The 18,082-nt window shown below is 44.5% G+C and overlaps 1 protein-coding gene across 2 annotated transcripts in view; it reads left to right on the plus strand.

The window, feature by feature from the left end:
* Positions 1–18,082, plus strand: part of Itga9 (integrin subunit alpha 9) — a 365,552-nt gene that overhangs the window by 189,365 nt on the left and 158,105 nt on the right. For both annotated transcript variants that reach the window (XM_008855995.3, XM_029555637.1), the window contains 2 exons: positions 3,614–3,763; positions 16,744–16,820. In XM_008855995.3, the coding sequence (XP_008854217.1) occupies positions 3,614–3,763; positions 16,744–16,820 (227 nt within the window). The remainder of the gene's footprint in view (positions 1–3,613; positions 3,764–16,743; positions 16,821–18,082) is intronic.

Raw genomic sequence — 18,082 nt, forward strand, 5'->3', positions numbered from 1 at the left:
TGCTGATGAGGCTAAATATATGTTCAACTGTATAAGTGTATAGTGTCAGTCTGTAGCCTGATGTGGTGGACACCTGTAATCCCAGTACTCAAGGAAATCAAAGGCAAAAGGATCAGGAGTGAAGGTCATCCTCAACTACTTAGAAAGTTTGAGGCCAGCCTTGGCTATATGAGACCTTGTCTCAAAAGAAAGCAAAGAAGAGAAAGATAATTTCAGTTTGTAGTGGTGAATTTTTTTCTTAACTCTAAAATTTGAACCTCTGTGGCCAGTGCCAGAGCCACGGGCCTCTATCCTGAGGAGTTCCTCCACTTAATGTGGTGCTGAGCAGAAGGAAACCATGCTTCCCCAAATGACAGGGACACCCCTGCATAACTTCTATGAGCAAACAATCCCAGCAAAGGAAAAGAGGGGCTGGCCTGATGTTGGCCCATTCCTAATCCTCACACCCTCTGTCTCTGCCCATCACTCCTTGTGGTTTGAGTTCTCGTCTGCTCCAAGCTACTGGGACATGAAATAAGAAGATGCTTTTCAAACTCTTTAATTAAAGCAAGTCCATGCAATCATTGCCAGAGAGCCACATCCACCCACCTAGGTGATAACCTGCATCTGTGGTCCAAACTCAAACACACCATGACTAAGGTTTCCCTCCTTTGCAGTCAGGTGTGTGGCCACACTTAGAAATACCCTCACTCCATGTCCCTGTTTTCTAGCTCTCAATCATTCATTCATTTCTTTAGTGTGCGTGTGTGTGTGTGTGTTGTATGTATGTGTATGCATGTACACATGTAGAGAGGCCAGGGATCAATGTCAGGTTTGTGTGTGTGTGTGTTGTATGTACATGTATGGATGTACACATGTAGAGAGGCCAGGGATCAATGTCAGGTGTGCGTGTGTGTGTGTGTGTGTGTGTGTGTGTGTGTTGAGAGAGAGAGAGAGGATGTACACATGTACACATGTAGAGAGGCCAGGGATCAATGTCAGGTGTCTTCCTCTATTGCTCTCCACCTCATTTTTTGAAATGGAGTTTCTCACTGAACCCGGAAATCTCCATTTTGGCAAGACTGGCTTGCTTAGCAAGTCCCTGGGATCTGCCTGTCTCCCCAGTGTTGGGGTTACAGGCATACACCACCATGTCTGTCTTTCTACATGAATGCTAGGAATCCAAACCCATGTCTTTATGTTTGTATGGCAAGCACTTTAGCCACTGACTCATCTTCAAGCTTCTAAACAAGACATTTTTTAGGGAGTTGCTAGAACCTAATGTGATTGGAATGATTTTTAAATAGACCTTTATGAGTTAGACATGGGAACATACCTATCTGTGATGGTAGCACTCAGGAGGCTGAGGCAGGAGGATCATGAATTTGAAATCAGTCTTTACTACATAATAAGTTCAAAGCCAACCTAGGCAAGCTGCATAACAAGACATTCAAAACAACAGCAAGCAAAGTATTTTATGGGCAGCAAGGAAATTATTTTTGCTACTGGTTCTAAGAAGTCCAATTCTACCATCTAATTAGCGTTGGGATGGAGGGTAGTTTGCTTGAACTTCTGTATCTCAGTTTCCTTGTCTGTAAAAGGGGGGCAGTCATCTATCTTGCGAGGACTAAGCAAGACAAGGTCAATGCAAACTAGGGGTAGTTCCTAAAATACATGTGGCAGCCAAGAAACTCGAGGTCACTTTTGTCCCCTACTTCCATCTTCCCTTATACCCAGAATAGCAGTATCATCCTTGACTTATTTTGACATGGAAGGTTTCAGGGCAGGACCTTGAAATAGTCAACCAACCTCAAAAAAGCACAAAGAATTTAATCACAAACGCATGAAGATGGCATCCATTGGTTCATCATTCCGTGCACCACTAACCGTCTTTGAACTCTGGTTAGAATCAGCAGGCTGGTCCTAGAATCTGGGTTCTAGTTGCACATGTTGCTCCTAGAAAGATTACAAGCCTTAAAGATCTGTTCTAAAATGTAGAGTTCCAGGGAACTTTCTGGAAACTGTTTATCCTAGGTACCTCCATACCTTTGCAGGAGAGGTCCTGTATTTTTGCTTAGGCTGTAGAATTGGATCTTTTCCCAGGTGAATGCTTTACTGAACACAAATGTAAGTTATCTGCTAGTTGTTCAGGCATCCACCTCTGACGTCATCTGTGGCCCATCCATTCCCCATTCCCCACCTCTTAGCTACATGGGCCCAGCCACATCCGCCTCACATCCCATGCTGCTCAGCCTCACTGACTCCTTTCCAGAGCTGTTCCGGGAGTTTTCTAGACTGTCCTTTAGCATCTTTAGGTGTGTTCTACTCACTCTGAGGAGCTGTAGGAAAACATAGGGTTTCAGGCCCAGTAAACCTGGGACTACAGCCCCTTCTCAGATGCAATTGCAGTGAAAATAGAATCAACCAACAAAACCAAGTAAGATGCTATTGAACTTTGCTTCAATTTGGTGTCCTGGCCTATTAGCCAGACTGCTCCATTCTCAGGGCATCAAAGTTCATAGGACCCATCTGGAGAACACTGTCTGCCACAGTCTGTATGTTGGCTGCCTCCCTTCACCTCTAAAGAAATCTTTGGTCCAAACATGGGTCATTGAGTCATCCTTATAATCATGTGATATGCATCCTTTAAAAAGGATACAGGGCTGACATCACCCAGGGTACACAGGGGTGCTGAACACAGGGGTGGCAGTGCAGTGTGAGAGCCAAGCAGTTTGGCCTGTGTTCACTTACGCTGATAAATACTCAACTGCCCCCAAGTGCCAGCCATGTCTGCCTCTGTGGAGGGGGGCTGGGTATCTGGAAAGAGTAGAAGCAAGCTCTCTTCTGGGTGCTTCCTGAAATATTTAGAACTTTCTACCATCTTAAACACAATAGGACTCCAGTCCCAGCTCTTCCAGACTTCACACAGAATAGTGTGAATTCCTTGGCTCTGTGCTCAGGCCCTCTGAGTTGGCCTCATCTGCTTGCCCTTGTTCCCCTTTAGGCCTCTCTCGGTTCCCTGCACCATGCCCCCATACTCCCTGCAGTGAATGCAGAGCAGGGGGACTTGGCTGTAGGTGCCGCCCTTCCCTCCAGTTCTCAGCCTTATTCTCTTGGGGCAGCCCACCCCTAGATAGCATGCTGGCCCTGGATACACAACTACCAAACAGCTTTACTCCTGCTGCTAACTCTCAGTAGGTTAGAACCTGTTCTACATTAATTTCTGTTGTGATAAAATACCCTGACAGAAAGCACCTTAGAGAAGAGTTTCTATTCGATAATCTCAGAGCAAAAGAGCTTTGGTCATCAGGACTCCATGAAAGCAGAGGGTTATGCCTGAAAGTGTAGATGATTTCCCACCTACCAACTGGCTTCTAAAAACATGTGGAGGATGAGTAACTGTCTTCCATATGCTATGAAGAAGATGGTTTAGCACTAGCAAGGTAGAATAGAAAAGTCCTACCTGTTGACAATGACTGGACTGCGCCTACACTATAAGATGAAAGCAGTAAACCTCCAGCTCACAAGAGTGATTGTGAGATGTGTGATGTATGGCAGGCAGGCCTTTGTCCAGTGTGGAACACCACCCCAGCACCAGCTGACACTCACGGTTAACTCTTGTTTGCTGTTGCAGCGGAGGGTCCAGGATGTCATCAGCCCCATCGTGTTTGAAGCTGCCTACAGCCTCGGTGTACATGTCACTGGTGAGGAGGAGCGGGAGCTGCCGGCTCTGACTCCAGTGCTCCGCTGGAAGAAAGGACAAAAGATCGCCCAGAAGAATCAGGTTAGAACCTGTTCTACGTTAATTTCTGTTGCTGTGATAAAATACTCTGACAGAAAGCACCTTAGAGGAGAGTTTCTATATTACAATGCTAGGTTATAGCCACCTTTCAGGGAAGTCACATGGCAGGAGCTTGAGGCAGCTGGTCACATCTCATCCATAGTCAAGAGCAGAGAATGAATGCTTGAACGCTTAGTGCTCAGCTGGGTTTCTCTACTCTTATGCGGCCCAGAGCCCCAAACCGGGAAATGGTGCCATGCGCTTTCAGGCTGAGTCTTTCTACATTAATTGAGGCAAGCAAGACAGCCCCTGATAACACGCCCAGGCCAACCTGCTCTGGACAATCCCTCATTGAGACTGCCTTCCAGGTGATTCTAGGCTGTGGCAAGTTGACAATCAGAATTAACCATCACAGAACATGGAAGTTCACAACGGGGCTCAAATTGCCAAGTGCACACAACAGAAATAATGGCCAGGGATCATGACTGGTACTTATATTTGTTCTGGGCTTCCTCTTTCTGATCTGCAAAATGATGAAATTAATGCTCTAGGTTCCTTCCAGGCACCATGGGCTTTAAAACACATTGAGATTATTCTCAAGCTGTTGGAAAATAGTAATTAATAACTTAAGGTCATGAGCTGATCAGTTGACTCTCAGACTTGCTTATTATTTTTTTAGACTGTTTATAGAGCTTAGAAGGGTTTGCACTGGCTGCTCAATAAGTGATTTTGGGGTAAGGAATAAGAGAGTAAAATAAAGAAGCAAGACCTGCAGCTTGCTGAATTGATGGCTGAGTGAAAGATATCCAAGGCAGCCCCACCAGCTCAGCTCTCAGGCCTGCGCAGGCCACTAGGACCCTTGCATGCTCCTAGACCTGCTAGCTCTCTCAGACATGCCCTGAATAGTTCATCTGTCAACTCTCAGCAGAGAAGCTTCCTTATACAGCATATGACGATTAACACACAAACCCACAGCTGGCCAACATGCGGAGAATAAGAACAGGAAACATTTGAGGGCTTGAGCTAGACTGGTGGGCAGGGTTTCAGCAAAGCTGTGGAGCCACTTGCTGGCCCAGTTCCCATGGTTCTTCAGACCACTGTGAGCAGAGGGAGAACTAGCAGATCTAAGGCCTACACCTTTTGAATTAGCGGAGTGATAGCAGGGAAGGCTTGGGCTTTGAAATGTTCGTCCAGGTATTCCAGTGAGTCATAAGAATCATTCCAAAGCATTCCGTTTTTCTCACAGGGTCCTTTCCACATTGCCTTGAGTCCAGTTCCCAAAAAGCAGAGCCTAAAACAGGGGCTGAGGAACATGTGGTTGAATGAAGCTTGTTCTTAGGGGAAAGATATGGTCTCCACTAAAGTCTAGCCATGGGAGTCAGAAACATAAACAGCTACAGGTCCTCAACTTGAGAAGAGGATGCTGTCCTTTCATACCTCATGTTAGTCAGCCATTGGTTCCTTGTGGTGTGTGAAAAGGGATGGTGAGAAGGAGCCACTGCCACCAACTACAGAAAGGCCCACAGCTGTTAGGGCCCACAGCTCAGACACACAACCTGGGCAAGGCTGCCTTTTGTTTTAAGACATGAGCTTTGTTTGAAATCACAAGTGTCCTTGGAGGGTGGCCTGTAAGTCCTTCTAGCCACTTAGGCTTGGAACAGGTACGGGGGGGATGAGAGAAAAGATAGAAGGACACAGAGTACCTAAGTGGTGGGACAGAGTGGAGGGCTGGCCTTGGGGTGAGGTAGAAAAGAGGCAGGGAGCAGAGGAGACAGGGCAAGATGGCTTCTATGTTGAAAATTACATACCAGTGCCCTCCGCTGACAGTGAAACGGGAGAAGAAGAAACCCTTACTTCAAGCATTTGAAATCCCCAGTATAAGAGCTAGCCTCCCCTGCCAGCCACCTGAACACATCTGTGGACCTATCAGTCAGTCAGTCTACCCTAAAATACGAATTGGCAACTAAGGAAAACTAATATTGGAGGAAACACGGTATATGGAAAAAAATAAAATAAACAGAATAACTGCCTTAGAAGGCAAAAGTTTATTCAGGGAATACAAGAGATTACAAGTTTTTATTTTGTTTTTCAAGATAGGGTCTTGCCTCAAGGAATAAGATGATCAAGGAATAAAATGGTCAAGGATGATTCCCAGCATCAGTCTTGTGCCTCCACGTGTGTGGATACTCCTACCCACTTGTGCCCATACACATACAAACATGTATACACATAAATATGAAATGGACCAAGGAAAAAAAAAGAAATAAATTCTTGGACCTACCAAATCAGAAGCACATGAGTTCAGCCCTGTAACATGTGTTTCAACAAGCTGGAAAATGTGGCTAAAGTTTGAGACCCACTGCAGTAAAGGAGTAAAGAGTAGTGATTTGCCTTCAAATTTAGAAAGGAGAAGGAGAGGGAGCCATTGTATGAGATAATTCTTACCTGTCTTGGCAGGAATTCAGCACGACAAGGCTTTGATTTGGTAAATGAAGTCACATCAGCATGTTCTCTAGAGATTCCGTATAACCACCAAAATAAGCATCAGCAGACACAGGTAGTCGTGGTCTCCCCTTAAGAGAAGTGCTCCCCTTGAGGAAGACTCAGCATGGACGGCCTGTGGCAGAGAAAGGGGGACTATAGTTTTTCAACCTTGTCGTTCTTTGGTTGAAATTTAAACAAAAGAAAAATAATGGTTCTTAGATTGGGGAGATTGCCCAGGAGCCCCCAAACACTTTCCAGGAGAGTAATTTTTCCTCACTATCCTTTTCCTGATTATGAAAAACAAAAAGGGATCGTTTTAATAATATTCAGCCACAATTCCTCCATGTGCCTTCCAGATGTTGGCTCAGTTTTAAAGGAAGAACAGTGGAGAGCTAGGTTCACTCCAGAAAGCAGAGCCGATTTTAACCAGAACTCAGCAGCCAGCTCTGTCACCACAGGCTCAAATAATACACAAACAGTACATGAAACCCTCCTCACTGCTCCGTCCTCCCTGCTACCCTACCCTTCCAGGCCAGGCCATGAGGTTTATCACCAAGACTGTGTATCACACCTGTGTCCCTGAATAACCCCCGTCTACAACTTTCTTCTTGAAAAAGTCCACAAGATCCTGCCAGATGGTGCCCCTGATTCTCTCTGTGCTGCACTCCAGCCACCCTCAAACTTACCAAACCTGTCTAGACTTGGCTCCTGCTGACCTGTCTTCTATAGTTTTTCACTCTGCTTTCCTCAAGGCCAGTCTTCATGTTTTAGGTTCTAGGCTGAATGTTACCACTTCAGAGAACCTTCTCTGGGTTCCCAGGACTCCGCTGCCTGTCTGCTCTTCCTATGACCTCTGCTGCAGTGTATTTTGTCCAGTTTCTTATGTGTCTCTGTCTCTACAATGAAGCCCAGCAAACACAGAGCTCTGTTCTCTCGTTTGCACGTGTTCCCCAACACCTAACACAATGCCCGTCCTGGAGTGTCTAGTAAATGTAACTCCATTGAAAGAGCCCTTCCTTTTGAAGGAACAAAAGTCTAGGGCATTCTGCAAAGGTTGGGCAGTGCATCAGAGCTTCCTCCTGGGCAGATTCAGCAAGGCTGTATAATTAAACAGAATGTGCTCTGAGGTCCCTCTAGGAATGCTCCTTGGCCAGTGTACACTGTGTGATTTATAGTGATTTCCACCAAAGGATATGTGTGCATATGAGTCTGATTTTCAAAACAGAAAGTAGAGAAAATACAGATGGCAAAAAAAAAGACGTGGACTACCTTGTTTATCACAGGTATTTTGCCATGGCAATAAAAAGCTGACTGACACAGAAAGAGAGCAATGCTGGGGGTGATAGAGCTCAGCTTAGAGTATTTGCTCTATGAGTATGAGGCCCTGGGTTCCATCCCTAGCACCATATAAACCAAGAATAATGGCACAGGTCTGTAATCCCAGCCCTTAGGAGGTGGAGGCAGGAGGATCAGGAGTTCAAGGCCAGCTTGAGCTATGTGAGATCAAGTCTAAAAACAAAAACAAAAACCCCAACAATGCTACCTGACCTGTTTTAAATACTAGGCAACTAGTCTTTTCGTTCTTCTGTCTGGCCATAGCTAAAGAGGAGCTGAAATTCCTGTGACCACCCTGCACTCCTATAATGTGCCCCATGAAAGGCAATATTTGGTTTTAAAAAAGAAAATTAGGAAGGAGAAGTCTATTCTCTGGTTAGAGCAATTATACAGCTTTTTTGAATACTGAATGCCATGCCAGGTGACAAGAGTTGCAGACACAAATTGCATGTGGCTAGGGCTCTAAAACCTGGGGTGGCACTGTGGGAGGAACACCACTTCATAAATGTCACTCCTGTGCTCCCAGCAGGAGGCCACACATGAGGGCAGGCATCCACTGTGAAGTCATACCGAACTTCGGGATACATCTTGCTGGGTTTAGTTTAAATATAGCCTTCTTGATTGGTCCCCTTGGGTGGGATTTGAAAGACATTTAGTCCCACCCAACCCAATTATCTGACTTTTCTCAGGCCTCAGTCTGGGACTTGGTTACCTTAGCAACCTTATATACAGTATCCAATCCATGGTCATAATTGTGGTTTAATTTAAAGCAAGTATCAGTTAGTCCAAGAAACTGGCCCTCCTCTGATCACAGCAGCTACAGTTAAGATTCTTCCTTCCTGTCACATGAGAAGGGAGAATTTTTCTATTATGGACCTGGGTAATAGAAATGGACCTGCCAAGGCCTGAGCATCTGAATGATTTTATGTGGTTGAGGTCTCCCCTCAGCTAGGGGTACCCACTGATCTGCCAGTCCCTGAATCACGTGTCTCCACTTCTGCCCTGGCATCCTGAAAAAAAGAAAAACTGGTTAACAGCTCACTAGCCAAATATTCTACAGCAGGATTCAGCAAACCATAGCCTGTGGGCTGAGTCGGTTTTTGTAAATATTGTTTTATTGGCATACGGGGCTGGGAAGATTGTTTAATGGTGAAGTCCTTGCCACACAAGCATGAGGAATGCAGCAGATCCCCAGAACCCACATAAATGTTGGATGGTTACCTGTAATTCCAGCCCTCAGAAGGCAGAGACAGGTGGGCCTCGGAGCAACCTTTTACTGGCCATATCACATTGGGGAGCTCTGGGTTTGGTTGAGAGATCCTGCCTTGAGGAAAAAGGTGGAGGTATGATCAAGGATGATTCCCAACACCAACCTCTGGCCTCACCATGTACACACACATACACACACACCAAATTTTATTGGCATACACCCATACGCACTCCTTCGTGGGTTGTCTGTGCTGTTTTACTGCATGATAAGACAACTGAGTCATTGTGACAGAGTCTACAAAGGCCACAGGCCTCAAAGATGTCCTATCATACTTAGCCAAAGTTTGCCAGCTCTGTTCTTAAAGACACAGAATAAAGAGTTAGTAAGAAACAAGAGTGTGTGTGTGTGTGTGTGTGTGAGAGAGAGAGAGAGAGAGAGAGAGAGAGAGAGAGAGAGAGAGACAGAGGCAGAGACAGAGGCAGATGCAGCAAGAGAGAGGAGTAATTCCTGATTGAAAGCGTATTCTCCAGGGGAATGTGAGGTGAAAAGCAGAGCGAGGAAGAAGCTACCATAGAAACGGAGGCAGGGAAGGCTGCTGGACACCCTCTTCCTCAGCCCTTGGGAGTCTGAGACAGGAAACGGTCCTCTCCTGAGAGGTTTTGGCCTCCCGCAATTAAGGAGAAATGAGACACTGTGACATCTGCTCACTTGACTAGAAAAGCTTCTTCGAGGGGAGTGAGCCATCAGGATTGTGAAGACCTGCAGGTAGAGGCTGGAGAGGGATGGAGGGAGACTGAGGCTGGAGGGAGGTCAAGAGACAAACTGTGTCCAAAATAGGTTTGGATTTGTCTGGTTGAAGTAACATGCTTCGTTTCTATGTTAGCTTCTTGAAAGCTAACAGGTTAAATTGGTAGTGGAGTTTCTCAGAGGCCCAACATAACTGTTGGGAACATCTGGAGCTGGGCCATCACCTTCTTGGAGAAGTTGTACTCTCTGTGCTTAGTACAAAGGAGAAGTGGTTTTTGCTTTATTCCTGGAAACTCTGTGTCATCAACTGGCATGTGGAGGCTGCTATGTGCCCACTCTCCTGCCTCAGAGAGAAGCTTCTTAGGAAACAAGTTGGCCATTTGCCCAGAAGAAACTCAACCAGGTCCAGGGGGCAGGAATTGAATTTCATCCTCAGCATGTGCGCATGTTATCTCTCTCTCTCTCTCTCTCTCTCTCTCTCTCTCTCTCTCTCTCTCTCTCTCTCTCTCTCCATGCCTGCCCAAGTATAGATACGAGTTCCTTGTGTATCACTTTTTTGACCCATGCAGCAACCGTTTTCCCAATTTACTGAGGAGTTTGACTCAGCTAGGGTTTTAAATTATGTGCTCCAGTCTTATCTCCAGTATTACAAAGGTTAAGGAAGACTACTGGGTTGGCAGAGTGTTCAATGAATGCTCTGTTAATAGATTACTAAATCTATTACTGCATAACAAACTACTCAGGAACTGGCTTTTTATTATATATATATAATTTTTGGAGGTCTTTTTGAGACAGGGTCTCCCTGTAGTTCCAGCTGTCCTGGAATTCACTATGTAGACCAGGCTGGCCTTGAACTCACAGAGATCTGCCTGCCTCTGCCTCCTGAGTGCTGGAATTAAAGGTGTGCACCACCACGCCCTGCTATTATATATGTTTAACATGTATAGCATGATGGGTTTTTTAACTATATTTTATTTTATGCATGCTTGTGTGTGTATATGTCTGGATGTGTGCATGCCACAGCACATGTGTGATGGTCAGAGGACAACCTGAGGAATTTCTCTCCTCCTATAATGTAGATCCCAGAGATTGAACTGAGATTGTCAGGCTTTTCAGCAAATGCCTTTACCCACTGAGCAAACTTGCTAGACCTATCATGATGTTTTAATACATGTTTACATAGTAAAATGATTATTACCCTCAAGGAAATGAACGTATCTATATCTTCCCTGGGTACCTTTTTTTCTTGGTAGCAAGAACAGTTGAAATCCATTCTCCTGGCAAATTCTTAGCACACAGTACAACAGTATTAACTAGAGTCACATGTTGTAAATAGACCTTTTTAGATTGCTTCATTCTCCACAAATATAATCAAGTTCCATCCTCTTCATACTCTCCTCACCTAGGACCCCTGATAGCCACCAAGGTTCTCCTTTCTGTTTCTAGTTATATAATTTTTTTAAGATTCCACATATGTGAGATCATGTAATATTTTACCTTCTGTGTCTAGCTTATTTCACACAGCATAATGACTTCCAGGTTCATCCACATTGTCAAAAATGTCATACCTCCTTTTTAAAGGTAAAAGACTATTCCCCTATATACACAGCCAGTTTCTAACTTCTGATGGTCAAATTTATGACCATCACTTTATGATTATGGGAAAGCATGCCCTACAATTGTATTAGATGGTTTTGCTCAATTTTCTTCAAATGGAGACTATTTAAGTGTTCTGAGCAAGTTTCAGGTAGGCCATGCTAAGCTACAGTGCATTTTGACTTGAGATAGGTTCAATTTACAATGGATGTGTCAGGATGTAACCCCATCAGAACGTGAGAAGCATCTTTATATCACACCATTCCATCATCCTTTTGCCTGTTGATTGTTTCCACATTGTCATTACTGTGAATAGTGTTGTAATAGGCATTGGAGTAGAATTCACTACCTCTACAAGGTCCTGGATTTATTTCCTTTGGCTGTCTACTCAGGTCAGGGATGGCTGACTCCTGTGGCAGCTCTACTGATAAACTTTGGAGGGACTTTCCTACTGTTTTCAGTAGTGGCTGGACTCACTGACATGCCCATCCACAATGTACAGTGGTTCTCTTCACACCCTCACCCAATGCGTGCTGTCCCTTAGCTTGATGTAGAATAGCTATCTAACAAGTGTACAGTGTTTCTTTGTGAATTTGATTCTTATTTTTCTCATATTACAGCCTTCTTAGCACAAGACTTCCTTTTAATACTGAAAGGAATAGATTGATATATCCAAAATACTAGAAGAAAAAGACATTCAACCAAAAATATTATACCAAGAAACCCTGTCCTCCAAAAATTAAGGGAGAAATAACTCCTTTGTTACAAAAAATATTAAAGGGAGTCCAAGTTGAAATGAGAAGACTCTAAAACAGCCAAAGAAAGTATAATAAAGTCAGAAACTCATCACTAAAGGCAAATATTTAGACAAAATGAGAATTCCATATTACTTTAAAAATGGTAAATTGTTAATTCTATAGCAATTAATAGAAAATAACAACTGTGTCAGGCATGGTGGTGCAGGTCTTTAATCCCAGCACTCAGGAGGCAGAGGCAGGCAGATCTCTGTGAGTTCAAGGCCAGCCTGGTCTACATAGCAAGTTCTAGGCCACATGTGGCTACAGGGAGACCCTGTCTCAAAAAGACTAAAAAAAAAAAAAGAAAGAAAAGAAAAGAACAACTATAACTAAATTAGGTTAGTATAAGTTCGTGTGTACGTAATGTACATAGTTATAAACTAGGACACCAGTAGCTTATGGTGTGAGGGAAGGAAGAGAAAACTAGAGAGTCTTTTACTCAAGTAACTTGTCAGTGTATAATAGTCAAAAAGGGTTTAAAGAAGATGGATCAGTAAATTAAGCACTTGCCATGCAAACATGAGATCTAGAGTTTGGATGCTCGGCACTCACATAAAATCTGCTCAGGTGTGGAAGCCTGCTAGCACTTGGGGGGTGGAGACAGGAAATCTGGGGCAAACTGGCTAGTTATCCCAATCAGTGAATGAGTTCCAAGTTCAAGTAAGAGACCCCAAATCTCAGTAAATAAAGTAGGGAGCAATTGAGGAAGACACCTACTCTCAACCTGTGGCCCCCACATGATCACACATGCACCCCCAAACGTGTAGCCACACGCATGGACACGCATATACTCATGCATACATCACATACATACACACATGCAAAGCAGTTAATAAAAGGCAATAATAAATCTTATCAGTACTTACTTTAAATGTAAATGAACTACACTCCTGAATAAAAAGGTATACAGTGATCAGTGATTGAATGGGTTAAACAGACATGGAAGATTAAACTGCATGCTGTCTACCTGACCCTCATTTCTGGACAAGGGTGCACACAGGGATAGAGAAAGAGCTCAGGTCAATGGCTCATGCTTGTAAACTTCAAGTTGACTTTAAGTCAAGAGCTGTCTCTGGAGGCAAAGGTCATTGCATAGTAATAAAGGGAACAGAACAGTTATGAATGTATATGCCCTCGACATTCATCAGAATACCTCCATACATAAAACAAGTATTGACAGATCTGAAAGGAAACCTTGAGAGTAATGCAATACTAGATAGACCCAGTGCCTTACTTTGAATAATGAGTAGAGCACTCACACAGAAAACTAACAAACTGAAGAGCTGGACAACATTGTAGACCAGTGAGCCCAACAGACATATGTAGAACATCCCAGCAACAACAGGACAGAGGTTCTCTCCAGTGCACAAGGAACTTTGTCCAGGATAGATTGCATGTAAAGTAAAAAATCCTAGCAAATTTAAGAAGCTTGAAACCATACCAAGTATTTTTTTTCTAACCGCAACAGAATGAAACTATAAATCAGTAACAGAAAAATAATGGGGGAAAATGGTGAATTTGCTTATGAATTTGCAACTTGGCAGGACTTTGTCAAAGCACCTCATCTTTCCGCAAAGAGTGCCTGTCAGCTGTGGCTCCTCCAGGGAACTGCAGATCCTCTGAGAGCCCACCCCCAGGAGAGCTTGCTCATATGGCCTGCAGGTTGATATGGCTGTCCGTTTCTCAGCGTGTGAGCCTCTCTACAAAAGCTGGGGTTTCTTCGGCTCAGAGTGGCTGCATTCCAAGAACAAATATCCAGGAGAAAGCTCTGCTGCTTTTTATGGAGTTGGCTTGGAAGTCACGTAGTGTGGCTTGCACTGTAGCCACAGGCCCTCCCAGATGGCAGGGAAGGGTGCTTTAGCCCTTTGCTTCTCTGTGGAAGGAGTTTTCAGGTCACGTTGTAAGGAGTGCTACAGGAGACATGTCTGCATCGATTCTTGGAAAATAACTTCACCCACACTAAAGTAAGCTCACAGTCACTCCCTGTCTCTACTGTTGTTTTACCATCAACTAGGATGCCTCTTGGTGTTCACTCATATACACTATAAAAGTTACAAGGTCAATCCAAGGGTTGGGTGACATGGGAAAACCCTGGTAACAGAGGTCAGGAGAACAGGGGTCAGATCCTGTCCCCAGTTCTTACCTCTTCCCATTCCCACCTTTGATCCCACCTCTTCCCATACACCCCCACCACTTACCCATCCTCATCTCTCATCCCACCTCATCCCCGTTCCCATCTCTCATCCCATGCTGTCTACCAGAAGCTCATTTTCAATCAAGAGTGCACATAGGGTCAGAGAGTCCATGAGAATGCTAACCAAAAGAAAGCAGGAGTAGCTCACATATGTGTCAGGGAAATAGACTTTAAATCAAGAACTGTCTCTAGAGACAAAGGTCATTGCATAGTAATAAAAGGTCCATTCAACAAGCAAATATAACAGTTATGAATGACTACAGACATCAGAACACCCAAAATCAGACTTTCTCGCCTTCCTCTAAGGGAAATAGATGTAATCACGAGTGGATCTGGGTTTGGGAGACTCGGGGTTATATAATGTAGGGGATATATTTTAGAGAAAAAGTGTAAAATTAAGAATACAATGTAGGCACAAGGCTTCAATAGGGGCCATGTCTGTGAGGACTATTCAAGTTTCCTTTCCGTTGCTGTGGTAAAACACTGTGACCAAAAACAATTTAGAGAAGCCAGGACAGGAACTCAAGCAGGAACTTGAAGCAAAAACCGTGGAGGAAGGCTGCTTGCTAGCTCACTTATTCCAGTTCATGGTGAGTCAGCTTCCTTGTACAGTCCAGGACCACCTGCCTGGGAAATGGTGCCACCCACAGTGGGCTGGGCCCTCCTATATTGAGACAACCCCCCAGGCATGGCCCCAGGCCAATCTGATGTAGGCAGTTCCTCAACTGAGGCTTTCCTCTCAGATGACCCCCAGGCTGGGTTAAATTGACAATGAAAACTAACTAGAAGTCCCTCAGCTTGGCGAGGCTGCCTTTGGTGACTGCTCGTCCTAAAGCTCACAAGGTCTTTCTTTCATCTTGCTTTAGACATTTGCACACCCTCACACCCTCCTCCTCCTGTTTCTTCCTTGGTGGTGATAGGGAATAAAACACAGAAGTCTTATATTGAAATTGTTTGGCATTTTGGCACTCTCTTTGCTTCGGTAGTGTTCAAAAGAACCCAGGAAGTTCCTCTTTTCCCCAAGGCTTCCGTGATAACTAAACAAGGGAATGTTGGCTAGGACACTTTATTCTTTGGAAATGCGGCATGGGATTTTGAATTTCCATGGGCAAAGTTACCCTGTCTGGTAAAGTCTAGACTGCCTATTCCAATGGGCTTGTTGGAGTTCATCCTGGTACCCAGAGAGGCCAAATGGACTGATTGTGCAGAGAGGGACTATGTTTTGTGGGAGGAGGAAATAAACTCACCAACATGAGCAGTGACTATGAAGAAGTTCGACAGTGAATAAATTACACATAACAAAGGGCAACAGAGTCTTCTCTCCGAGTGTCCCTGAAAGGATAAAGCGGTCTGAATTGTGAAGCAACTCAGTTGTCTGGAAGGGAGGCAGCTTTCTGTAAATGAAGCATCAGAGAGATGGAGACCAAGGTCGAAAGCAAATTGGCACATCCCCCTGTATTACAGAGAGGAAGAGTTGCAACCCAAAGCCGGTATTGCCTCCGAAGTGCATGGCCAATCTTCATAGACAGGTCTGTGCTCAGGTGCATCCTGCCAGTTTTCTGGAAAGGAAGCCAGTTTTGACACACCGAACAAAACTGAATATTTTTCACATCTGAAAAATATTCTTAGACCAGCACAGGCTAAAGACAGGTGTCATGTATGGTTCTCTGTGTTGTAGTGTGCATGCATGTGAGTGTGTGGCTGTGTGTGCATGCTAGAGGAGGACTTTGGGTGTCTTCCTCTACCTCTGTTGCTCTCTGCCTTGTATTACCTTGAGATAGGGTTTCTCTCTGGAACTGGCAGCTCTCAGTTTGGGCTAGGCTGGCTGCCGGCAAGTTCTCAGGATCTGCCTGTCTCCATCCCCTTGTGCTGGGGTTATAGGCACGTGCAGCCATGCCCAAATTTTTACACGGTGCTGGGGTTTAAACTGAGGTCTTGCACAGGAAGTGTTCTTACCTACTGAGCCATCTCCCCAGCTCTAAACATGCTTCTTGAAAGAGCTACACAAAGCACTCAGTAAACTGAGAGATAGAACAAGTGACAGATGTGCTCATAAACTCAGGACCACTGTTGACAGGGCTTCTTCAGAGTCTTGAGAAAGTCCCCTCACTGTGCAAGAGAGTGGGCTTCTCGAAGATGGAAGGGGAGTGTATGAAGGACTCAGGGGATGAAATCCATCTGATTTGCAAGTAGGGAACTGGCTTTGTACTAGTTACTTTTTTGTTGCTGTGATAAAACACCATAACCAAGGCTAATTACAGAAAGGTTTATTGGGCTTACAGTTCCAGAGGGATAAGAGTCCATCATAGTGGGTGAGGAATGGTGGGAGGCAGCCTGAGCAGAAAACTGAGCATTCACATCTTCAAGCAGGCTCAGAAAACAGAGATACTGGAAGTAGGCAGGCTAAGGCTATGAATTCTCAAAGCCTGCCCTCAGTGATGTGCTTCCTCCCGCAAGGAAACACATCCTAGGGATTCCATGACCCTCCCCAAACGCTGCCACCAACTGATTAAGCGTTCAAATACTCGAGCTAGCAGGCCACTTTTCATTCCAACCACCACAGGCCATTTGCTCATTTAAACTAACTCTTATGTGAACCTTCCTGTTATGTCTCCCACAGACGATTTTTGAAAGGAATTGCCAATCTGAGGACTGCGCTGCTGACCTGCAGCTTCAGGGTAAACTGTTGCTCTCCAGGTATGTCTTCTCATGATGCTATTCCAAGGAGATAGCCTTTTGGAACTCCAGACCCAACACCTGCATAGTCAGATTTCTCCACTGAAAAGAGTAAGCAGTGTTGATGGGTTAGGATATTTTGTGGGGTGCATGATTTTAATCCCCGTACTCGGGAGGCAGAGGCAGGCAGATCTCTGTGAGTTCAAGGCCAGCCTGGTCTACATAGTGAGTTCCAGGACAGCTAGGGCTACAGGGAGACCCTGTCTCAAAAAGACCAAAAAAATGTATATTGGGGCTCAGTGGTTAAGAGCACTATCTATTCTTGCAGAGGACCCAGGTTCAGTTCCCAGCACCCACATGGCAGCTAACAGCCATCTGTAGCTCTAGCTCCAGGGGGGATCTGATGCCCTCTTCTGACCTCTATGGGTATTGCATGACGTGGGTGCACTTACATACATTCAGGCAATACAGTCATAACCATTAAAAAAATATGAATACTGACTTAGAACAAGAGATTGTCCCTAAATAGGACACCAGTACCAAGCTTCTGTCTCCCAAGGTTCAGGGATCTTTGTGAAAGAGGGGACAGAAAGATTGTAAGAACCAGATGCAGTAGATGACCACAAGGAAACAGTTTCTTGGACAGCTAGTCAGTTACTCATATGAACTCACAGCAATGGCGACAGCATGCATAAGTCCTATGTAAGCTCAAACGAGGTAAAATCCCAACATAGACATGGGAAAATGGATCAGAAACCTTAACCCAACCTAAAGAAATTTTGGCAACTGCTGGCTGCTAGGAGAGGAAAAAGACAGTCTCTTTCAAGGCTAGAACTCTTGGTAGATTAACCAGGCTCCAGCAGATTGACCCACACTGAAGGACATTTGGGGACACATATTAGACTGTAGACCTTATCATATATGCAATAGAGTACATTAAATTGAGTGTAGAGTGATGAGGGTAAGTGCAGATGGGGGTGGAATCTAAACACCATCAAACTATATTCTATAAAAATCACAAAAATTCAATTAAATAAAAAACTGAAAAAAATAATGGGCTGGCAAGAAGTATTAGTGGATAAGGCACTTGGATGCCAAACCTGATAACCTGAATTTGATCACCAGGATCCACATAATAGAAAGACTGAACTGACTCCTATAAGTTGTCCTTTAACTTCCACGGGCACATCATAGAATGCACACATGCACACACATACATAAAATGCAATTAAAATGTTTAAAAAAAACTTTTCTGAGTGTAGTGGTGCACACCTTTAATCCCA

The sequence above is a fragment of the Nannospalax galili genome, unplaced genomic scaffold, assembly GCF_000622305.1.
Source record: "Nannospalax galili isolate Female #2095 unplaced genomic scaffold, S.galili_v1.0 scaffold1210, whole genome shotgun sequence".
NCBI classification, from domain to species: domain Eukaryota; kingdom Metazoa; phylum Chordata; class Mammalia; order Rodentia; family Spalacidae; genus Nannospalax; species Nannospalax galili.